Here is a 25,954-nt window from a genome sequence, read left to right as displayed (position 1 = left end):
ATTGTTCAATTCTTGTAAACATTTGAGTTTGTAATTGATCACTGAAAGGATATACTAATATTTCCTTAAAACATGGAAAAGCTGCCTAAATAGACCAGTTTACAGTGCCTGTGAAATGTAAATAGCTACTGTATTTTTCGGAGTATAAGACGTTCTGGAGTATAAGACACACATTAGTTTTGGGGAGGAAAACAAGAAAAAAACTTCTGCCTCTGCCTACCAGCATCCATCAGTATTTATTTGCCTAGCATCCTTGCAGCAAACAGCAAAGTGCCTGGTCAGCTTCAGCAATTATCGCAGTTGGATTCAGCACAACCAGCTGATTGGTGGTTGGATCAGCCTCCTGGAATAGCACTAATCAGCTGTTCCAGGCTGTGGGGATCACCACAGCCCATCGCCGCCTCCGCGCATCACACGTTTGGCCTCCATAGGTCGTGCTTTTAGACTCTGTGTGTCGTATTTTTGGCCTCCACACACTCTGTTTTAGATCTGTTCCAAGCTGCAGGGATTGGCACAGCACATTGCCACCAAAAATGAACCAGTGAATTGACCGAAAATGCAATGTATGGAGGCCAAAAACGGGGTGTGTGGAGGCCAAAAACGCAACGTGTGGAAGCGGCGATCAGTGGCAATGTGCTGTAGCGATCCACCCAGCCCGTAACAGGTGTAAAATGGAGTGTGCGGAGGCTGAAAACAGCCAAAGGGTGGGGGCGTCACCCACTTTAAGGGATGGGTGGGAAAGTGCATTTTATACTCCGAAAAGTATGGCAGTCCTTGCTTACCAAGAACCTAATTTAATGGCTGTTCAAAGTTATGACATGTAAACACTCCCTCCAGATTTGAAATTAATCCTTGCATTTATGACTGTTGCAGTCTCCTGCTATCACATGACTGCCATTTGTGTGCTTCACAACCAACTTCCAACAGTTAATTATGGAGATTGCTGAAGTAAAATCTCAACTGTCTCATTTAACCAGAAAGCATTTGGGCTTAGCAATGGAGTTGCTAGTCCCAACTGTGATCACTAAAGGAGGACTGCCTATAAACTAAAAGAGGACTGCCTGTAAACTAAAAAAAACAAGAAAGGAACGAAAAGGAGATTAATACTGTCATCAGGTGTTAATAGTTGCTCATCTGAACTGTAATCAGTAATATTTCAGCTTTTTTACATTAAGCCACCAGAAACCTATGAGTTTAAAGTAAGAATGCCAACATCTCTTGTGAGGTTTGAAGGTGATTCCAAATTTCATTCCTTAACACAAGGACTTGCACCAGGTTCTTCCAAAGGTGCTCAAGTCAACAACAATTATCCCTGGGCCACAGACTGGGATTAATTGTCCTAAATCCTTTGGTAGAATGAACAGAAAAATTTTAAAATGTGGTTTATACTTGATTAAACTCATCTCTTTTTTGCACAGAGTGAAGATCTACTGAAGCTATTTCATAATATCTATGTACTGTTAATAAAAGAACAATATCTACTGCATGCTTTACTTTTTCTTGTTTTTCACATTTATTTACTGATTTCCCAAGTTTTAATAACGTCTACAAATCCAGAACTGTTAATATCAATAGTGCAGCAACAAATAATGCTTTCTAATGCCACTGTTCACATTTCTTTCAGCAAAAGATTATTTCTAGTCCCAACAGTCTTTTTTCACCTTTCTTCTTCTCAAGCTTTGTATAATTACAGCTTTTCTTTTAAGCCTGAAATTACTGGAATTATATTTTCATTTCTTACAATTTATTATGCCTCAGTGTCATCAAAGGTATCTGTATAAACATTGTCAACAACAAAATCCACAAGTGTATTAGATTAAGAAGCATTACAAGGACAACCAGAAGTCAAATCTTAATGATGTAATGCCAAAAAATAAGAACTTTTTTTCCTTTGAACAGAAAAAATGATTTATATTGTTTTAATATCTCAAATAGCACATATTTTAATGCCTCTTAATATGATTAGGTGATTGGGATTTTAATTTTCGCCATTTGTTGCCAGATGTACAGCACATAATAGCTGCTTCCAAGCACAAATATGAAGTTTTCTACTTCTTGTTATTATTGTAAACTTGAATACAAAACATTTTATTTTTCTATGAGGAATGAGGGACTTCTATTATTATCCCCCAAAGAGAATAAATAAAACAACCTGATTTTATCCTGATTTTTATTTGTTGCTAATATAAAACATATGGCTTTGCTATGCTGGCCATAAGAGAAACTAAAACAAAAATCTGTATTTGGCAATATATTGAATAGGTATAGTGATGCCGTAGAAGAATGTCAAATATATTTTAGTGGAATGTACTTCTTTTTACGGCTTCTTAGGAGCCCTGATGGTGGAGTGGTTAGAATGCAGTATTGCAGGCTAACTCTGCCTACAGCTTAGAGTTCGATCCTAATGAGGCCCAAGGTTGCCTTGGACTTCCATTGTTTGGAGGTCAGTAACATGAGGGCCCAGATTGTTGGGGGGAATTGCTGAAGTGGTAAACCAACCAGAGAGTACTTTAAAGCAATATGGGGCAGTATATAAGTCTAAGCGCTATTGCTATTGTTATTCTTTTCCCTCAATGAGGCTAGCTTATTTGTTGATGCTCTGTACACACAAGATTCACTGTATACTTTCTAAGTTTGATTAAAGACCTGGTAATCCCCTACAAGTTTTGGATATTTTATTTTTATACAACCTAGTATGATATAAGATAGAGATCGTGTTTATTTAAAGCATGTTGCTTAGATGCATCTCAAGGACAATTGCCTAGAAGGAGGGGAATGTCCTTGGCTACTGTTCAACAGATTAGGAGTTATGGATTTTAAGCGTAGCACTGATATGAAAGTATATAATCAAAATATCACTGGGGATGATGAATGAGTATTTAAAAGTAAAAAAAAAAGTAGCAAAACAGCACAACACTAGTGAATTACAATGTAGACCTACAGCATGGAATGGTGCTAATCATATGCTGGTTTCTCTACATAGAAAAAAATCACAAACAATTCAACTATATAAACTATGAAAAATACTTTTAAATTTAAATTTTAAAAAAGTTGTTACCAAAAAAAAAGAGACACTGAAAACCAATCATAGCTTCAAAAGCATGCAGTATCACTTCAGCAATTATCCATATTAATTTGGTTAGCTATACTAACCAAAAAGTGATCTATTCATATATGACATTAAAATCATATGTAATTCCTCCCCAAAAGAATTCCAAACCAAGAGTGTTTGCTGTTACATGCAGAGATAGAAGGTAACTGAAACAGAACCTTGTTTTATGCTCTGGGTTCTTAGGAGGTCTTCATAAAATAGGATAATACTAAACTTTATCATCTGTTGAGTGATAATGAAAACTGCAATCAGGGGTTCAGCACACAATTTGCAAACCAGTTGTTAAATATGTCTGGAGAGGCAGGGAATGGAAGAAGACTAGATATCTCTTTCCCCTCCCGCTAACTGAAACAAGCCTGCATATTTTTCACATTTATCAGTAGGATAGTAAAGCAACAAAATACATTTGATTATTATCTTATTCAATGACTCTCCCTTATCCAAAGGTCTCCCCACACAAATTTAGGGATGACAATGAGTTCTGTTCCTCTGTTGGTTATACTGTATACCTGCCTTTGGTTTTCCAAACCAGGCAGATGCTTCTTCACAGCTTGATAACCTATAGGTTTCAAAACTGGAATATAAGAGGCACATAAAAATACATTGCTCCTACCCAGGACATTTTTTAAAAATCTGAATAGCTCATTTGGAGCTTGAGATAGTCCAATCAATTTCCTAAAAATATGTTCCATTTCAAATCTCTTCCTCATCAGATGGTGATAGTGATATGAAAGAACATGGGAGGGCAAGGAGAAGGCCCTAAGACAGGGAGAGCTGTAAAAATACATGGGTATATATCTTCATTATCGCTGGGAATTGTAAGAAAGAATTGTATTATTTGGACAAGTGTAGGAATGGTCCAATAAGCTTTGCAACCACCTTTTTAAAAATAGCCTATCTAGAAATCCAGGTTGCCACCAATAGTAATGAGGAAAGGGGAGAATTCCTGGAGTAATAGCAGTACAAGCAATGAAATATGAATAGAAGACAAATTAAGATTATAAAAATACCACTAACAAGCAAAGCGATTTATTATCAACTAACTAAGCTAGTAGAAAACGTTCAGACAGTCATCAGGTTGACAATATGTAGATAATGACAAAGGTATTATTCCAGGATGGCATTTGTCTCCATTGCTTTTCTATCAGATTATGGGTGATGATGCAAGGAAAAAGATCTCTCCAAAATAGTCAATAAATTGCTCTCAATTCTCAGAAATTAAATGATCATGCATTTTTTGTTCATATTCTTAAACAAAAAAAAGAGCATTTGGGATTTTGATAGAAGTAAAAAGACTGAAGGAAAAAAAATTAATAAAAGAACCTGTTGAGCATCCTAATGCTTTTTGAAAGAGACTCTTTAAAAAAAATATGAATGAAGGTTTAATGTGCTCAGCACATGAGAAATAATGTGGAATAGAAATGGGCAAATCACAGGAAACATTACACATCTTGAGAGTTTGGAAGAGTTCCAAGATGATGGATTCACCTTGACAGGCTCCATCTGGGTGCCTTCAAGTAGTCCAGATAATCCAAAACAGGAAGATCAAAGGAACATTTTTTCCAGTTTGGCACAGTTTATGTTGACAAACCTACTCTAGAATTGTCTGAAACTTTTCAGTGTGAGTAGCTATAACATTAAACTTTATATTTATAAAAAAAATTCAAATCATAATGACTGGAAGTTAGATTTTAGACATTCTTGGCCCAGTGAATATGTAGATTATGAATGTGAAATCAACCCATTATTCCACACTTAAGGGGAATGCAAAGGAGAAGCCAAATAAAGAGTTTTTTGATAGTCAGTAGTGGTGAGTATCAGAAAATCTATTATGTACCCTGTTTCCCTGAAAATAAGACACCCCTTGATAATAAGCCCAATAGGGCTTTTGAGTGCATGTGCTAAAATAAGCTTCCCGCCGAAAATAAGCCCTCCCTGAAAATATTTAAACGCAGAGCTGGAAATCAGGTAAGACGGCAAGAGGAGCCCCATCTTGTTCCACATACTCCAAAATAATAGGACCTCCCCGAAAATAAGGCCAAGCGCTTATTTTGGGGTTCAAAAAATATAAGACAAGGTCAAGGAAACATGGTAGTTATAAACTAGTTCAAAATACAATAGCCTACCACCAGTGGCTTCCATCTTTATTGAGGGTTCTACAGTCTGAGTGAGGAAGACATATCCAGTATCACAGGTGACAAATCAACACCATGATAAGGTGGACTTTCAATATTTTTTGCTGGATATTTGGAAATATTTCCTTGTTGAAAGCAGACATAGAAATAATAGTGATAACCTCCTTATGCAAAACACAAACATACTGTACTTTCCCTCTGAATTTAATCAGCCAAGATTTCACACTGATTTTCTTCTCTGAGACTACACAGCCCATAGCAACAAACTTCTCATGCAACTGATTGTTTTTATGCAGACTTCTAATAATCAGATCTTATTCTCGCACTTTGGAATCACTGCAAATTACGAATAAACTTTCCTATCTGAAGATTACAGTAAGAGAAGAGTTGAATAAATCAACTAATTCCTTAATCTATTTCTTAGTCATTACAATATTTTTCTATTCATTTACTAGATAAAGGGCATCTAATGAGACATAGTTCTTTCAAGCACTTTACATTTAAGAGGACAGATGAAAAGCATAACTAAGATAGAGAAAGAGAATTTTTTTTAGACAAGACTAAGCCTACTTGTGGATGAATGGAAAATCAAGAAATGAATGAAGACTGAGTAGAAGAATATGCTTTTAAGAATGTTTGAGATGTGTGTTCTAAGGAAACAGCATGCATGAAGAGAAACATTCTAGACATAAGCAAACTTTGAAAAAACATTTTTTTTAAAAAAAATCTCAACAACATAAAATAAAATTTCCCTCTTGTCCAGACAGCATTGATCAGCATAATCAGGGACATTAGAATTTTGCAGGGCTATAATTGTACATGGTTTTCTAATCATTACCTGATGTATTTTTGAAATAATAATTAGCAAGCATATTACACAAAGAAGACGTTGCTAAGGTTTTGCTATATATACTAAGAAAAAGATGACAAAATTTCAAATGCATTTTGTGAGATTTTCAATCAGCGAAATTCCCCTATCAGTCTCACTGCATATTCATCTTAATGATATCTATAAAGCTCATTCCTTTATTTTTTGGAAATGTATTCATCAATCTTTCATTGAAACGAGTATGTAAAATAATTTACATTTGGTTGTTGTGCCTGCTACCAGTCAAAAGTTCAAAAGAAAAGGAAATCAGTAAAGGTTAGTGTTAAGATATGCATAAAACACAAAAGGAACAGGGAAATAAGTGATGAAAAGGAGAGAGGCATCAGTAGACAGTGAGAACTGCCTAAAATGCATTTTACACTTTTTTATTACAAGGCAAAGATCACTTTTCCACAGACCTAATTACTCTGGGGAGCCTTAAAATCCCAGCAAAAATAATTTTGCTGGCTTTTTCCCAGCAATTTTCTGAGTGAGTTGTGAAGTGAAAAGAAATGTTAAGTGCGGCAAATCCCTATAGAAAATTTCCTAGCACCAGCTATTAAGCTGTGGCAAGTTAATTTAGGAACTCCTGAATTGTATACTCTCTAGTCTTACAGAAACCAAATTTGTTCAGAACTGCACTCTTCCTGAAGCTTCCACAGTGTGAGAAAATGAGTTTGCTGTTGGCTGCAAAAGGTAAGCTATTTTTTTGATTTCAAGACTTTTGCTGAATTCATACATGTAATTTATTTATAGCATAATAAACCCTTGCCAATAGAGGGTTTTGGAGAGGATAATTTATGATTTCATATTATTTGTGAATTAATTTCACTGTGGCTCCTATGAAGAAACCAATTAAAGGCTTAATGCAATGTGCAGAACCTTCGTCCCAGGATGTAGTATTTTAAATTTAATCAAGGTAGAAGAACTTAAAATCTATGTTTGAGACAGTTCTTGAATACTAGAATATGTACTTTAATAAATTTAGCACATATATCTGAGAGTAAAGGAAACATAATTTGTATATGGATACCATAGCAATATATTTAGAATAATGAATATTTTGATTATTTTTGCGGGCAGGCACATTATCAGATTTAACTGAACTGGAGTGGATCTACTAAACTAGCTATGATGACAGAGACTAATTATTTAACAATTAGTAGTAGTCATTTCACTTTCAGTTATTATTCAGAAGTAGGTACATCAATCAATCAATCAATCAATCAATCAATCTTGTTTTAAGAAAAAAAATTTTAGAGCAGAATGAGAAGGAGATTGTGTGAAAAATGAAATAAAATGTTATAAAGAAATCATTGTACTTGCTCCTTATAAAGCAACCTAGACCTCAACAAACATTAATAAAACAAAACTGTAGGACCCAACAAAACCCTCTCTTTTTCAATCTTTTAAAAGTATCTTGCTTCCCTTTCAGACAATATCTTAAATAGGTATCCAATACACTAAAAACAAGACAGATTGATTTTAAGAAACCAAAAAATATCTAGTGACTGAGCTTAAATATGATCTTGGCAATGTCAAAGTTTAATTAGCTTTTTTTCAGAGACTCAAAGTTCAGTATTCTACTAAATTCCAAGAACTATTCATATTTTTTTTACAGTGCCGATGTTGATGAACTGTCACATACATTATTATAAAAAGAAGACATAAAATACGTTACAAAGAATACATTCACAGTTTGGGAGCAATTCTGGATGAGGTTCTGTTGATGAGGCCTAAGTGATTTCCCTTGCTAAAGTGATTAGTTGTGTCAAGCACAAGGAATCAGGAAACAAGGTGGTTCAAATGAATACAGGGGTCAACTTCTAAACAGATCGGATCTGTCACAGACATTTTCTCTGTTTCTCAGCTTGACGCACTTCGGGAGGGGGTGTTTTGGAATGTCAGACCAGACATCAACTGCTTACTATCTCGTGGGAACCAAGCTCATCCCAACAGGCACTGGAAGAGATTACCGAGGAGACACCAGAACACCTAAATGGACAATGTGACCTGTGACAAGGAGGGAAGGAGCTGTCTGTTCTTTAATTATACTGAAAATGGAGAAAAAAAGAGCTGGTTTTGCATTTTAAATGTGCCGAAATGATGTCAATAAAGAAGTTCTTTTGAGAAAGCTGAAAGTCTCAGAGTTGCTGGATTGGTTGGGTTCATTACTTGAAACCTTGACAACAGGTTTATTGCATGCTTTCTACACTCTCTACAAGAATCTGAACTACAAGTGGCCAAAGCAAATTGGCAGTAGATAAGAATCAACAGAATCAAAGTGGGCTGGACTTAGATCTCTTGTGGGCGTGAAGGGACTCGAGAACAATGATGCACTTGACAGTCTCAGTTTAATCACTTCCGGTAAGTTGGACAGTAGTGGGATACAAATATAGTACCTGTCTGATTCTTTAAAAGCAGTTGAATCTCTCTTAGGTGCTCACTGGAGACAATTTTATGGTATTTGAATTGTTTTCTCTCATCCCTTTTTTTTTCTGAAGTCCACAATATTGATGTTTTTCAAGCATCTTAAATGATGTTGTTTCATGACGGCATTCCCAACTATTCCCAACTATTCAACAAAACCTATGTTTTATTAGATTGTTTATTTGTCATGACACTTTTATAATTTATAAACTGATTAAAATTATATATAAATGAATAAATATAAAAAGAAATATATCATTTTAATTATAACTGATAACTGTCTGCTGAACAAGAATACAACTTAATTCAATCTTCAGTTAAGGAAGTTGGAAAAGACAGTAGGCTACCCTACAAAGAACAGGTCTAAACCTTTCGCCGCGAGCTCAAAACTCACTTATTTATTTGCGCTGGACTGGGTTAGTTTTTTATGGGTTTTTAATGGGTTTTATTGATGGGTTTTTAATGGGTTTTTTAATGGGTTTTATTATTTGCTAAATTTTAATTGCGGCCAAATTGAATAAGTTTTTTAGTGGTATTTTAATAGTATTTATTTTGTAATACCACCCTTCTCCCGAAGGACTCAGGGCAGTGTACAGCCAAATTATAAAACAATACAATATACAAATTAAAACAAACAAAAACTTAAAACAAGCATATTTCATAAACGGCCAAAATTTAAAACAATCAATTTAAAACCCTTAAAATTCATAAATAACCCCAATTAAACTTAAACTTTTAAGCCAGTCCCGCTTGAATAAATAAATGCGTTTTCAGCTCACGGCGAAAGGTCCGAAGGTCAGGCAATTGACGCAAGCCAGGGGGAAGTTCGTTCCAAAGAGTAGGAGCTCCGACAGAGAACGCCCTTCCCCTGGGGGCCGCCAGCCGACATTGCTTGGCGGACGGCACCCTGAGAAGACCCTCTCTGTGTGAGCGTACGGGTCGGTGGGAGGCATAAGGTAACAGCAGGCGGTCCCGTAAGTACCCAGGCCCTAAGCCATGGAGCGCTTTAAAGGTGGTAACCAAAACCTTAAAGCGCACCCGGAAGACCACAGGAAGCCAGTGCAGACTGCGCAGGAGTGGTGTTACATGGGAGCAACGTGTGGCTCCCTCTATTACCCGCGCAGCTGCATTCTGAACTAACTGAAGCCTCCGGGTGCACTTCAAGGGTAGCCCCATGTAGAGAGCATTGCAATAATCCAAACGAGAGGTGACAAGAGCGTAGGTGACTGTGCATAAGGCATCCCGGTCAAGGAAGGGGCGCAACTGGCGGACCAAGCGCACTTGGTAAAAGATAGTTTGCACATTATGTTAAGTCTCCTTTTTTATATTTATTTTAGAAGCATCAATTTTAACCATTCTCATAAAGGGGTAAATCTTGTTAATCTACACAAGCAAAAAATTGAGGTACATTAAAGTCACGGACTGGGCCATTCAAACATTTAAGCGAATGTTGCAACTAGTTTTATAAAGTGTCTGCTATGTGGAAAAATTTGCCTGTTCAGAGAATGGGTTAGACACAGTTAATCATAAATAATCCATTTACTAGATGGAAATTGATGAAGTTCTTCTGTATCCGCTCTAATCCGCTATCCGACACTGGCTGTTTTTTTAACCACTTTAGCTACAAATGTTCTTTTATGTCCTGGTGGATAATACTCTGAAACAAAGCAGTAGTTGCACGCCATGTTTGTTTTTTGAAAATGTGTATACATTATATATCCTGTGAAAGGCTCAGAGGCACTTCTGAAAATAAAAAATATACTAGAAGTAGTATAAGTCAATCCATTTTCCTTTGTTTATGAATAAAATAATCACGTAACATTTTATTTTTTCAGCTGGAGCAGAGAATTTGGAAGATTCCAAATAGGTTATCTGCAGATAATTGGGGCTGATTATCAAAGAAATGAACATTAATCACTGTGCTTTCATCTTCTGCATGTAGAAGAAAAAGGAAAAGATCCTGCAATAAAATCAGAGGGCCTCACTTTTATACCTTCATGTTAATAGTTCCATTGCCACAGCTAATATGATAAACAACTGGGAGTAAAAGGGAAATGTAATAGCTTTATAGCTTTGGTTACAAGATTCTCTTTTGAAGAAAACAAGCTCCCTTCCAGAGAGAAATCAGTATTGTTAGCTAGTAGATTGTTCTGCTAATGGATTCAATTCCTATGGGTGGTTCATATTACAATTCAAAGACCATGATAATTCCAGTTAGGATTCTCATAATAATAAAAAAATCTAAAATATATTTAAAATAAATAAATAAAAGATGAGAGGTTAGACTGCACTTTCAATAGAGTGTATACTGGATTTAAACTATTTAATTACATTAAATTGTTTCAAAAGAGTTGGAATACTCCTACAATATGCAAGAGATTATATTAACTCTAGCTGCACTAATGAAGATATCATCAATACACTTAGCATGGATATTGATATTCCCTGGCAGGAACAGAGAAACTACCATTAAAGAAGAGCAGGGAAACTAGTACTGTAGCAGCTATAAAGCCCACTTATCCTAATGAATTATCTGAATAACAAAGGAGGACATAATTTTCTCAGCACAAATTGGAGTACAGAGTAAAGCTATTCTGATTTTTCTAGACTATGATTCATTTTTTTTCTCCCACAATATTTACATTAGAGTAAAAGCATAACCGTTCTAACTAGGTCTGGGACTACTACTCCTGAGCAGGGAAGATTTAACTATTTCTTCCCCAGACATTTCTCTTTCCAAGTTCAAATCTACATGAAATATTTTTCTAAGGACCTTTAATTGATTTTGTGTGGAAGGAGGTATACATGTTGTAGATTCTGAATTGCTGCCTATGAAGTTATAAAAAATGTCCAGGTTTATTAAGAACCTAAGCCATGGATTAGTTTGGTAATCATTTCAGCTCCTCTTTGAAGCAAGTCAAGAATGTGCTGCTTACAGTGCCCCCAATATCAATCCAAGAAAAGGACAACTGTTGGACTAGAAGACCTCCAAGATCACTTCCAAATCTGTTATTCTATATTCTCTTGAGTAAGTCCTTCAAGTCACCTAAGGAAATCTATGCAGTGATTTCAAAAGAAACCTTTCTTCTTTATCAATAATGGTATCAGGTACTCACTAATTTATAAATCCTAATTCCATTATGATTAGAATTTTAATCTGATTAGAAGCCAGTTTGGTATAATGATTAAGGCATTAGGCTAGAAAGCAGGAGTCTGTGAGTTCCAGTCCCACCTTCGGGTGACCTTGGGTAAGTTACTATATTTCAGTCCTAGGAAGAAGGCAATGGCAAACCACTTCTGAAAAATCTTAGAGCTAGGGAACAGATGGTAAAGGGCCCCTAATACCAGGTGGTTCACTGAGAAGGTGGGATGGCCTCTGTAGCAGCTCCCCTTCTCTGGAATTGCTTAATTTCTGAAATATGGATGGCCCCACCCACACAGCCTTCTGGAAACAGATGAAAATGCCCCTCTTCTGGAGAGCCTTTGGGGATTAATTGTAAACAAAGTCACAGTTTGTTAGTTTCTTATTCTTAGTAACTATTAAGAAAAATTAAGATCAAAATTAAGAACTATTAAGATCACAGAAAAGGAAGTGCAGGACCTATTTCACAGACAAAAGCCAGGAAAAGCTCCAGGCCCAGACAAGATAACTCCTTCTTGCTTAAAAGTCTGTGCTGATCAATTGGCCCCCATCTTCACTCATATTTTCAATAAATCACTAGAGATATGTTATGTTCCTTTTTGCTTCAAACGCTCTACCATCATCCCAGTGCCGAAGAAGCCCACCATCAAGGAACTGAATGACTACAGACCAGTTGCTTTAACATCTGTAGTCATGAAAACCTTTGAAAGGCTAGTGCTTTCCTACCTGAAAACCATCACGGATCTCGCTATTTGCATACCGAGAAAATAGATCAACAGATGATGCTGTTAATATGGCTCTGCACTACATCCTACAACATCTTGAGTCTCCAAAGACCTATGCAAGGGTCCTTTTTGTAGACTTTAGTTCAGCATTCAATACCATCATTTCAGACACTCTTCTAACTAAGTTAAACCAGCTACAGGTACCGGAACATACTTGTAAGTGGATCACAAGCTTCCTAACAAACAGGAAGCAGCAGGTGAAGCTAAGCAAGATCACATCAAATACCTGTACAATTAGCACAGGGGCCCCCCAAGGCTGTGTGCTCTCCCCACTTCTCTTCTCTCCGTATACCAATGACTGCATCTCCAATGATCCATCTGTTAAGCTACTGAAGTTCGCAGATGACACAACAGTGATTGGTCTCATTCGAGACAATGACGAATCCGCATATAAACGAGAGGTCGAACGATTAGCCTTGTGGTGCAACCAAAACAATCTGGAACTGAACACACTCAAAACCGTAGAAATGGTGGTAGATTTTAGGAGAAACCCTTCCATACTTCCACCTCTCACAATACTTGACAACACAGTATCAACAGTAGAAACCTTCAAATTTCTAGGTTCTATCATATCGCAAGATCTCAAATGGACAGCTAACATCAAAAACATCATTAAAAAAGGACAACAAAGAATGGTCTTTCTGCGCCAACTCAGTAAGCTCAAACTGCCCAAGGAGCTGCTGATCCAATTCTACAGAGGAATTATTGAGTCTGTCATTTGCACCTCTATAACTGTCTGGTTCGGTTCTGCAAACCAACAAGAAAAACACAGACTTCAGAGGATAATTAGAACTGCAGAAAAAATAATTGCTACCAATCTGCCTTCCATTGAGGACCTGTATACTGCACGAATCAAGAAGAGGGCCGTGAAAATATTTGCAGATCACTCGCATCCTGGACATAAACTGTTTCAACTCCTACCCTCAAAATGACGTTATAGAGCACTGCACACCAGAACAACTAGACACAAGAACAGTTTTTTCCCGAAGGCCATCACTCTGCTAAACAAATAATTCCATCAACACTGTCAGACTATTTACTGAATCTGCACTACTATTAATCGTTTCATAGTTCCCATCACCAATCTCTTTCCACTTATGACTGTATGACTATAACTTGTTGCTGGCAATCCTTATGATTTATATTGATATATTGACCATCAATTGTGTTGTAAATGTTGTACCTTGATGAACGTATCTTTTCTTTTATGTACACTGAGAGCATATGCACCAAGACAAATTCCTTGTGTGTCCAATCACACTTGGCCAATTAAAAAAAAAATTATAATTCCGATTTTGTACCATGTTTTAATATATAAATTCTGTATGTTGCCTTGAATCCAGTTGGTTTCAGGAATTAGATAAATATTCCCATACCAGTTTCCTTAGTTTGCTTCAAAAATTTAAAATTTCTTTTTTTCAATGTTTCTCAATGTTTCTTATCATGCTTCTGCAATGTTAATACAATGAAGCTCTACGAAGATCTTATGCTTAAATTTTATTTCCTGGAAAGTGCTATAGGCTGCTGTCTTGCATTTATGGGTTTGCAGTCCTGCAGGATGGGAGCCAAGTTCCCACAACGAGATCTACCAGGCCTGCAACCCTCCTTTCTTCCAATAAGATGGCCAACCTAGTATTCTACTTTGCAGAATTTTCCTTGCAAAGTCATTGCTCTCCACTTCCCCAAACATAATAGAATTTAATTGGATTTTAATTGTGTTTCCAAGATAATTTATTTTCTTCTTTCTTTTAACGAAGTAAGTTGGAAAAAAATGTTATGAAACAAGATTTGTCCTAATAAATAAGTTGCTAGACTCAGTGAAACAACCATAGGAAGCCAACAGTTATTCATCACTTTCAGCACATGATGACCAGAACTGCATTAGCACAAATTAGTGTAATACATTAATATGGATTAAAATCCCCTTGGGTTTTATTTGATGTCGAATCTGGTGCAATGAAAAGTCTGAACTTACAACCCTACGTGGATGACTTTATTTCTCATTTATGCTATTTTAAAAGGTTCTCTTATATGAAGAACAAATAGCTCATTCAATTTTGTTCTCTATGGAATAACAATCTGGTAGCTATAGTAGCTAGTTTTGTGGTATGGGTCTTTGCCAATTGCATCTTGATTCAGGCCACAAAACTTACTTTCTTCAAAGAAAATCTGTCTTAATTCTTTCAGAATAAGTACATGTGTAGATATAGCCTTCTTTTTAAAAAGGTTGAAAGCACCTGAGGATGAATCAGGCATCAATAAAAAGTATATACTAGGTAGTTCAGTGAAAAGAATAATATATGTAGGAGCAAATTATTTTTATTTTCTATTAATAATACCACTTAAGACATTCAATTCTACTTTATATAATTTTGTTTTAAATGTATTAAACTGCATATAGCAATTCTAAGAATACAAAAAAAGAAACCAAAGACAGGGTCACAATAGATATAATGCAGATTTGACGACAGTAATAAATAGTTCAGGACATGTGGGAGCACCATTATGTAATGATACATAATAATACATAATGATATGTATTTAACAAGAGCCCCAAAATAATTTTCATATATTTGAAAAATCTCACAATGATATACTTGGGAAATATATATATCACATAATATATACAGTCAACTCACTCTCTCTCTCTCTCTCTCTGTATGTATATATATATATGTAGGTCTTTGGTTATTCAGGTTTTCTCCCGCGTAAAATTGGAAGTGTCTTGGCGACATTTCAACGAAGTCTCATTCGCCATCTTCAGGCTTCAGCTTCGTGCTTCTGGGAGCAATGTGTGATTGCAGACCTCCCAGAAGCACGAAGCTGAAGCCTGAAGATGACGAATGAGACTTCGTTGAAACGTCGTCAAGACACTTTCAATTTTACGTGGGAGAAAACCCGAATCACCAAAGACCTACATACAAACACCCGCGAAAACCTCAGAATAAATATATATATTTATATATATATATAAGAGAAGGGATTTTGGAAAAGTGGTCAACATCTAAAGCATTTTATATATTTTGGTGCTCATGTGAAGTAAAATTGTATGATATGATAGAATGCAATTTCCTATTTTATATAAGAAAGGCTATTTGGGCACAAAGATGAGCTGCTTCCTAAGAATGAACAGAACAGAATCCAACAGAAGTGATAACCCCATTTGGATATTCAAATCATCTCTGGAAACAAATCAGCACTTTCTTTTAACTCCTTGACCAAGCAGATAATTATAAAACCTAAGAAAAGAATCCGTCTCTTGGGAGACTAAGCTGAGATATAACAAAGGACATCATAAAGGAACAATATGTTCATTTTTTAATTCAAAAGTTTGCTTTTATTAATTAATTAATTAATTAATTAATTAATAATTAAAATTTAATTAATTATATTGACTTAATGCTCACCGATCTTGTGATTGAAAACAGTTGCATCTGAATCATGTAACAAAGTTTTAAAATCGAGCAGGAGTAGACAATTTCTGAAAGCTGATACATAGTAGCATGCATCTCTATAAATGCTCAAACTTTAAAATACTTGTATAATGGTCTATTGAATGTTTTTTAATTACTAAGTCATAAAATGTGCTATTTAAGTGCCTTCCAGAATTTTATCTGCTTCACATTTTGTAGCAATGTCCCTAAAAACAATGAATTCACTTAAAATACAAACGTTTTATTGTGGTACAGTGAAGAGGAACAGGCAAGATAATAAGTTATAGGAGAAATTACTTCCAGCTGACAAAATTTTTTAGAAGCTGCTTCTGGGCACCAGATGCTATAACTATGCTATTTGTTGCTAGTAAAATATGCACAATCACATACTTGCTTTAATTAAGCATTTGGTGTCATTTAATTTGTGTCTATCTTAAGCATTTTCTTGTTTTTTTTTATTTTGTCTGTTTTTAACTATTAAGTTAAAGATGTAAATTGGTTTGAATTAAGATAAGCACAACAACTACAAGTCAAGTTTTAGTGTACATCCTATGTAAATAATAAGCCAAGACCAGACACAATAAAGACAAATAGGAGAATCGGTTTAAGAGGAATCAGTTCAAGCAATTTCTAACCTTCTGAATGTAAAAAGACTTAAATTGGCCTGTTGTACAGTACTTACATAGGCTTAGTGGAAGGCAAAATGTGCTACAACCTATGTCCAGTTTAGAAAAATGAAACTAAGCATATGGGCTCTTACTTTCCTAATTTTCAATTATACATTGGAAATATTTATTAAACTCAGTTTCACACTAAAATAGAATAGAATAAATAGAATTTTTATTGGCCAAGTGTGATTGGACACACAAGGAATTTGTCTTGGTGCGTATGTTCTCAGTGTACATAAAAGAAAAGATACCTTCATCGAGGTACAACATTTAAAACACAAATGATGGTCATAATGAAAATTATATTGCAAGTTTATGTTTATAGATAAAACTGAAGAACTATAATCTGGCACTTCTAAAATGTTAAGCAAGTGCTTGGCTCTAAATGCAATTAGAACTATATTGTATTTCCAGCACTCAAGAGATACTTGGATAATATTGGACGAGTATCTACAATTTGATTCTTCTTGCATTGAGAAACTGATTATTTGCAATAATCCTTATTTTGAAATAGGCAAGGGGGAAGTACAGACTGAAAATGGGACTGTTACTCCTGTTCAATAGCAATAGCACTTAGAGTTATATATTGCTTCACAGTGCTTTACAGCCCTCTCTAAGAGGTTTACAGAGTCAGCCTATTGCCCCCAACAATCTGGGTCCTCATTTTACCCACCTCAGAAAGATGGAAGACTGAGTCAAGCTTGAGCCTGGTGAGACCTGAACTGCCAAACTGCTGGCAGCCAGTGATCAGCAGAAGTAGCCTGCAGAACTGCATTCTAACCAATGTGTTACTGCAGCTCAGCTCAATGCTTTTGAAAATGAATAAAAAGAATATACTTTACCAAAAGCAGCTTGTTGTACATTGAGATACAACATTTTTAACTTTCTCTGAATCAGGGCATGGCTGCTTTGGAAACTTTTATGATTTTAGAACATAATAAACACTGTTGTTTTAAAGATTAAACCAATTCTGTTTTATTGATGATTATATGAAATTTATACACACAAACACACACACACAATTTTAAAAAGATGATCTTCAAAGTTTAGCATCCATTCATACAGTCTACTTTACAGATAGATTCTGATTCTGTTTTTTTATATTCTGCCTAACAAAATTGATTTGGCAACTTTATTAAGTTAAGAGACTGGTATTATTTGAACTAAAAAAGGAACACTAATATTTTAATTTTTCCCCAAATGACAGTCTCAGCCAGGTGCTAATTTTTCTTTTTCTTGCTAATTTTCACATCAGGTTCACACTGTTTTGGTTTAATATTCATGAGGGTGATTGTCAAACCAGTACAAGTGGTTGCTTTTCTGTTATTATTAAATTAGTGTGCAACGCCAAGGACAAAGAATTCCTGTTTTTTCCATCTGCTAATAGAGTATCACAGTCTTATTCTGAATTCAAATTAAAAAAGTATTACAACTTTAAAAGTCACTGAGTCATGTTGAATGTGCATAGGTCTGTCCTGGATTTAAGTTTTGGGATCAGATCCAAACTGATGTGCAGGAACAATACAATATTTGAATTATCCTGCTTTGAGTGACTTTTTCATATAACTTAGATCTGTTCACTTCAATAATTCAGATAAGTGGCAATATGAAAGAAAATCTCTATGCAACCTATGGTAGCCTTCAACTTACAACCATAATGGAGTCCAGAATTTCCATTGTAAATCATGACTGCCCCAATTTTATGATTTTTTTTGCAGCAATCATAAAGCAAATATGGTGGTTGTTAAGCAAATTGGTCATTAAGCAAATTCATTCTCTCCTATGGGTGTTTTTTGCCAGAAACCAGCAAAAAAAATCATTGTAAATTGCAGTCATGTGACTGGGGAACACTGCACCTAGCCATAAAGCTAAAGCCAAGCCACCATCAGAACAATGGAATAGGGTCATAATAACTTTTTGGAGAGTCCGCTATAACTTCAACCAATCATTAAGTGAGGACTACCTTTACATTTTTCCAAGTAGAAATGATATTCCAAAGAAAATACCCTGATTGGTATTCCTCAGTGAGGATGAAAATAGACTATAAGCCAGTCTTACCCTTTGAATTGTTTCTGCTGATTTTCCCCTCTATTTTTTGCTTCCAACTACTTAGTAATTATTAATCCATTAGAGGAACTTTATCCATTATGTTATTATATTTTGATAAAGAATAAGATGGGCAGTAGCAAGGGAAGGAGGGAAGGAACTGGCGTTTGATGGCCAAGGTTTAGGATTAAAAAAGGCTTTAAACAATCAGTATGATTTTTTATTTTATCTCTGTTATGATCAAGCATTAAGTACAGAGCATGGTCACAAACAATGAACCCATAAGTGATAGGAGGGAAGAATATTTAAGATGCAAAGCACAATGATGATGTCATAGATATGAAACGTCCAGTGCATCTGTGAAACCGGATTGGAAATGAAAACAGACTGACTTACCTAAGCAAATAACATGCATATCATTTGTTGGCTCTTTACAAAGCCTTATCTGATTTTTTTCTATTAGCAGGAGCCCAGACAACTACTGGTTCAAATGCCAACGTACTGTATATCTTTTAATGGATCATTTATATCTTCTACCTTACGGAATTGAAACTTTGTTATAAACAGAAGATTGACGATGGAGATTAGAGTAGCAGTCTCAGTAGAATGGGGTTAATAGCCTAACCAAATTTGAGAAAAAAATTGAGTAGAAGAATAAGAAGCTAATCAAGAGGAAAATGCATAAAAACAGAACATGTAAACCAACAATTAATGAGGCTTGAAGATCAACAATGCTACCCTTATACCAATAACAGCTTTATTGGAGATATTACCATGCTTCAGCAGACTGCAAGCATCAGTCAGTAAAGGAACGTACAAGCCAACAATAAAATTAAAATCAGTTTACAGTATCCAAAAGAATGAAGAGTTTTTAACAAACATATACATATAGAATCCCACCATAAAAAGTTAAAATAGAATCTTGTAATAGTGTTTATTTGAAAGCAGATTTTTAAATAATCTATATCTGGCAAATACCCAAGACATCAGGATGTAGCTATAGAATTCATGATAAGATTAAGGAAACAGTTTAAAAGCATAGTGTGGGATTCTTGGGAAGACAAAGAGAATCCCAAGAGAGATGTGGAATGCAAAAATATTTTAAAGATAAAAGTGGATTTTAAAAAAAGAAAGTGAAAAATAGAAATGTATAATAGTTTAACTTATCTCCCAAATATGACACCAACTATAAGGACTCTTTCTAAACAAAATCATCTGTAGGATATAATAGAGGGGCTTTTTGGAATGTTATTATCTAAATACTGTATGTCCAAAAGTAATAAAAATATGTATTATTAATAAAAGGCAATATAACATCTACTTCTGGTAAAGTTCTGAGCTGTGATGTATTCTTCTGAGAAGAATATTTTGTTTTAGGCAGGATGATAGAAGAGATTGGAGAGGACATTGTTAATATATTAGAGAAAAATAAAAATGAGGAAAGTGACATTGAAATAGTATCAATTCAAGTAACTGTCATTAATATATTCCAATAACTGAAAGACTTCATAGAGACAGAAACTGGTCTTTTCATAGCATCTCACTGATTTTTAAGCCATTTATTGCTAATAATTCCTAGAAAATCTAATTGACAGGTATGCCTCCGTTCAAAACTCAAGAAAGAAAAACCCCAACTCCATATTGGTAGAGAAAGGTACTTTTACTGAGTATGAACTGAATGCAACGAAAGAAAAGCAAAGTCTGAGACAATAGGCGCAAAACCTACATATTGAAAGCAATCCCAAATCCCTCCCCACAAGGACCCAGGTTGAGCATCCAATCCACATCTCCCCAAGGTGTCACGTGGGGCACTTCTTCAGACGGCCCCATCTATCTGGTATGCCGGAACGGTTGACCTTGACAACTATCAGCTCTCTCCAAAGCTGCTCTGAAGCCTGTGAGAATTTTCCGTCCTTTTTTTTGAGACATTTCCACCAGCTCACTTCCCGCCACTCCCAAATACCAGCAAATCCTCTCCCCGCCATTACAATGGCAGCCGAAAGCAAGCAAACATCATAGAGGCTGACATTAATCGTAATTTATTCAAAATACAATGGTACAAACCACAAATAGAAACCTAAATGCCTACACTAATTGAATGTTTCATTTTTACAACAATTCCTGTATTCGCTCCATTAGCTATGCTGGGATGAGCGAGGGGTGGGGGCATGGTGGAGATTTTCAAAATACTCATAAAATTATCTTTGCAAGGCTGTAATAGTTTTTCTACATTTAGCACTGATTACTATATTGAAAACTATGTAAAAATGTAAGTAAAGCAATTGTACTGTCAGACATCTTGTCTTCTATAGTTTCTCTCCATTCTGTCATCCGGCAGAGTCAACATGCTCCAGGTCTCATCCATTAAACAGTGTTATCTGATGGGACCTAGGAAATATGCCTTTTTTGTTGCAGCATCCCGTTTCTGGAACAACATCATCCCAGAGATTGATTTGTCCCCACCATGACCTTGTTTAAGAGCTTCTTAAAACATGGCTCATTGCCCAGGCTTGGTGTTAGAGTTGGCATTGGAACCCTTATGATTAAAATGGTTCTTGTTAGATATTTTTGGAAGATTTTATCTCAAAGCCTGTTGCTCTTTTGTCTGTATATTTAATTGTTTTAATAATGTATACCATTTAGCATCACATATCGGGGCGCCTAAATAAATAAAAGGCTTGGGATAAAGGAGGGTATTATATGATTTATCCTTTATTCTTTTATCCTTATATCCTTTATTCTTAATAAAGGAGCCATGGTGGCACAGTGGTTAGAATACAGTGTTGCAGGCTAATGCACTGCTCACTGCCAGCAGTTCAGTCCTGACTGACTCAAGGTTGACTCAGCCTTCCTTTCTTCCGAGGTTGGTAAAATGAGGACCCAGATTGTTGGGGGCAATATGCTGACTTGGTAAACTGCTTAGAGAGGTCTGTAAAGTACTATGAAGCGGTATATAAGTCTAAGTGCTATTGCTATTAAGATTTCAATAACTTGTCAGAATGATATATTTATTTAGTTATTTAGTGAATTCTGGAATAAGATTCCTTCTTATCATTGCCCTTACTGTATCAACCTTTGTGCATCAACATACGATCATATGATTGTCTATATAAATAGATGTTACATAAATCACAGTATATTCCAACTGGAAAAAAGCTAGATTAGCTAGAACTTAAAGACTCTTTAAAATCCTGTGATACATAAAAGCAAAATTCTAGCCCATCAAGTTCAAGATCATAAACTAGATCTTTATTAAATTAAAAATCCTCTTGTTACAAGATCGTTCTAAAATGCCAAGAAATTTCTGTCTGCAATAAAAGATAGGCAGCAGTTGTTTTTCAGAATGATAGAGAAGAATCCATATAAATCTGGGCATTTCTGTATGCGTGTGTGAAAAATTAATAAGACTGCATCTTGTCCTCTCCTTCCAAATCCATCACTTTCCTTTTTCTCATTTCTTTCTCAATATGATTGGCCTATTGCTGATACAACTGTACAATATATATAAAATCCCCAGTTCTTTCCAGGCATTTTCCAATCACATAAAATTTCTGAGCTAACAATTTCTATAACCATGAATGCTCACCAACTTTGGCATACTTGAAATTGTTGTTTGAAACTAGAACATTTTGTAAACTCCCTACATGTAACACTTAGGAAACTGTTAAAATGCTACAAAAAACATATTCCTCACTAACACTATATTACTTCTACAAAAAAACATATTATATTATTCCTTTAAGTATTACTAGGATAAGAAGAATGTCCTTTTATTTATTTGTAAAATTTATAGGTCGCTCATTTTAACCTCTTGTGGTCCTTAACAGCTACTGTTGCTACCATTTTCAAAAAGTGTATATATTTTACTTTAAAAAAAGAGATGCATAAAACCCACTGACCCCATAATGTAACAATCATAACCAAAAATTATATAAAGTTGTCTTTTCTCTCCAAAGCAATCACCCCTTACTTTACAACATGAGTTTCCAACCTTTTGGCTTGCCTAGGCTACAAGAGGAATTATCTTGGGCCACATATAAATATATATAGTATAGTTCTGTGATGGCGAACCTATGGCACGCGTGCCACAGGTGGCATGCGTAGCCATATCAGTGGGCACGCGAGCTCAGTTCAGCTGATTTTCGGGCCTTTTGGGCCCACCAGAATTAGGGAAACAGGCTGTTTCCTGCCTCCAGAGGGCCTGGGGTGGTGGATCCATTTTTCTCTCTTAGCAGGCTTCAGAGCCTCTCTATGAGTCTGGCAGGCCCCCTGAAAACTGCCTTTCCCACCCACCCCCCAGAGGCCCTCCGGAGGCCAGAAATGGCCCGTTTACCAACTTCCGGTTGGACAGGAAGTGACTTTTTTTGCTGTCCCCAGCCTCCAGAGCCTCTCTAGGAGTCTGGCCTCCAGAGGGTTTCCAGGGGGATGGGCAAGGCTGTTTTCACGCACACCCCAGACTCATATAGAGGCTCTTGAGCCAGGTGAGAGAGAAAAACGGGCCTATCAGGCCATCGTGTGCCAGGAGTGGGGGAGAAGTTGTGCACACATGCGTGGGGGCGGGGCGCATAGAATTATGGGTTGGGCACTCATGTGTGCGACACCCCCTGCCCCCCCTCCTGGCATGCAATGGCAAAAAGGTTAGCCATCACTGGTATAGTTAATGTATATAAATCATATAATGTTAAAAGTTTATGATCTTTTGGGGCTGTATGTGGCCTGTATGAGAGCTGGACACACGCACTTTAGAAATTAAATTAAAAATAATGCAAAGATATACAAGACTCCCCTGTTCAGAAAATTCTTAATGCTACTTATATAATACAAAAGACTTCACAGTTCCAATAAAGGCCAACCCCCCCCCCCCGTCCCCACCAATGGCACAATGTTAATTAAGAACAGGCACCTCAGTGTGAAAATCATGTTTTCAATTTCATACTTACCATGAGAGTTTCCACAGCTTTCTTCATCGCTGTTGTCCTGGCAGTTATTTTGGTTGTCACACATAAAGCTTTTATCAATGCACAGGCCGTTCCTACAGTGAAATCGGTCAGTAGAACACAGCAAAGGATTTGCTGCTGTGGAAACAAAAGCATATTTTATTCAAACTTGCAATATCGCTTTGATAGACATTATTCCCAAGAGCACTTCCATACCATCTGTGCTTTAAATTTTTTAGCTGAGAGTCTTTTCTTTCCTCTGAACACCGTAGTGAGTCCAGTATCACAGTTTAGAAGCAGACGAATTGGGAGAGGGACAGTTTAATTTGGCTCAAATATTAGTGAATTAAAGATAGAAAATTTATAAAGGATTTATAAAGGATTTGGCCAATGAAATATTTACCTGAAAAGACAGAAAGGTAATTTGACTGAAAGCAACCTCATACTTAACCCTAACTTTAACCACAGTTTCTAGTGCTATTGTATCACTGGAATTCTAAGCCAGAAAGACTAATAAATTTAAGAGCATTATCATAAATATCTTGTTTTGACCTCTGGAAAGTAACACAGAAGTTAAGAAAACACTGAACAAAGGATACTGTGTAAGTGCATACATGAATACGAATGTATAAGAGTATAAAAGGAGGAAGATGCTGAAGGCGCAGGTGCTATTTGACATTAACAGCACACCTCCTTCTTACTTGCACATGATTCAGACAGAAATTATTTTACAAACCTTGATTTAGAAATATGTCAGTGAGTTGAATGTGTAAATGATGTGCTATGCTAAATCTGTAACCTCTTGAAATGAATGTCTTAAATTGTGTTAGATTGTGATTTAGTAAAAGGAAAGGTACTTTTTGTCTCTAAAAATGATTTTAAAATAAATGCTATGGTTATAAGACTTCAGAAAGACGAATGCCTCCAAGGAAGAATTGTATGGTGATATATTTCAAAAATCCAAGGCATGTTTGATAACTATTAAACCAAAGTCTTAGCTAAAACAGGCATATATATAGAACAATCTCCTACTGAAGAATAGGAAATTATGCACCCATTTCAACTATATGTGGAGAACCACGTATTATATTCTTCTATACTAGTTTAGTCTACTTTAAAACAGTCCAAAGGCTGAATTTCTACTAGCATTTTCTTTTGTATATTGGCACATATACATTCATATGACTTTCTCCTAGGATGAGATCATTTCAGCCATTCAAGGGGCTTCAAAGATGTGTATATGCACACACCGTCAAGTTAGTCTTGACTCCTGGTGACAGCCTCGATAAGTCCCTCATTTTTTTGGCAAAATTTTGGAAATATTTTACCATTGTCTCCTTCCTAGGTTGAGAAGGTATGATTGGCTCAAAGTCAGCCAGTCTCAAATCTCTCCGTTTCTAGGCTGATATCTTAACAACTACACCAAACTGGCTTTCCAGAAAGATATGTACAACAGTGGTTAACAGCCACTGTTCTCTTCTACTCACTTGATCCTAATAAAGAGCCACTCTCCAAGCTTACAGTACAGTTATCTATAGTGGGGATCCTAATTCTACATGTGATTGCTTCCATATTGAATATTACCAATAATTTAAATGTTGATCTGCAATGACTCTTTTTGTGACTAACCTATATCATTTGTTCGTCAATATATAGAATTGAAACATTAACAAACAGCATGGCCTGCCTCCTTTAACAGCCTTCAAATTTTCTGCAGTTTTAAGATTGTTAAGAGATGCAGCCTGATTCTAAAGCAAGCCATCTTGGTCTTATAGAAGCATTCAGAGATTGACTTTGCCTCAGAAAAGTATATCACATATTTTACTATAGAAAGAAATGAGATGGAAAGTTGTTTTCTGTTGTTATCCTGTCATTATTTGTCTCATATGTCAAATGCATCAAATTATTTCAAGTTTCAGGAGAACTGAATTTTCCATTATACTATTATTGTACTTAGGAAACTGACACTTCATGCAAACACCATCAGACAAAAACTGTTTTACTACTCAGTTTGTTTTTGGAAGGTAAAACATCCACTTATAGTAATTTTTATTGTTACCTATATTCTAGTATTGCAAGTACAATAAAACTTCAATATAGTAGGAAGAGGCCTGAAGATTTGACAGACCCCAGGTTTCTGTCCCCATCCCCATTTTTTTCCTTTCTCTCCTGGGAGCTTCTGTCATGACCAGGTCCAAGTTAGAGGACTTTGGGTAGTTCATTCTGGATTGGCCTGAAGAAGCGCAGAGAATTCAGATACCTGAGGTTGATTCACCTGGAAGTTATCAGAAGCAGCTATGTCTATTGCCAGAGAACACCTAGTTTTAAAGCATGCTACATGGTATTTACCATGCTAAATGGTAATTGGCATGTCTCCTTGACTGTCAAGGGCATTCC

The 25,954-nt window shown here is 35.9% G+C and overlaps 1 protein-coding gene across 7 annotated transcripts in view; it reads right to left on the bottom strand.

Moving 5' to 3' along the window:
- LDLRAD3 (low density lipoprotein receptor class A domain containing 3) overlaps positions 1-25,954 on the bottom strand; it is a 181,011-nt gene that overhangs the window by 54,258 nt on the left and 100,799 nt on the right. For all 7 annotated transcript variants that reach the window (XM_058161674.1, XM_058161667.1, XM_058161668.1 and 4 more), the window contains one exon: positions 23,561-23,695. In XM_058161674.1, the coding sequence (XP_058017657.1) occupies positions 23,561-23,695 (135 nt within the window). The remainder of the gene's footprint in view (positions 1-23,560; positions 23,696-25,954) is intronic.

Source organism: Ahaetulla prasina, chromosome 1, assembly GCF_028640845.1.
Source record: "Ahaetulla prasina isolate Xishuangbanna chromosome 1, ASM2864084v1, whole genome shotgun sequence".
In the NCBI taxonomy this organism is placed as follows: Eukaryota; Metazoa; Chordata; class Lepidosauria; order Squamata; family Colubridae; genus Ahaetulla; species Ahaetulla prasina.
Note: the sequence above shows the minus strand (reverse complement) of the source record. Positions and strands in the feature narration are given on the sequence as shown.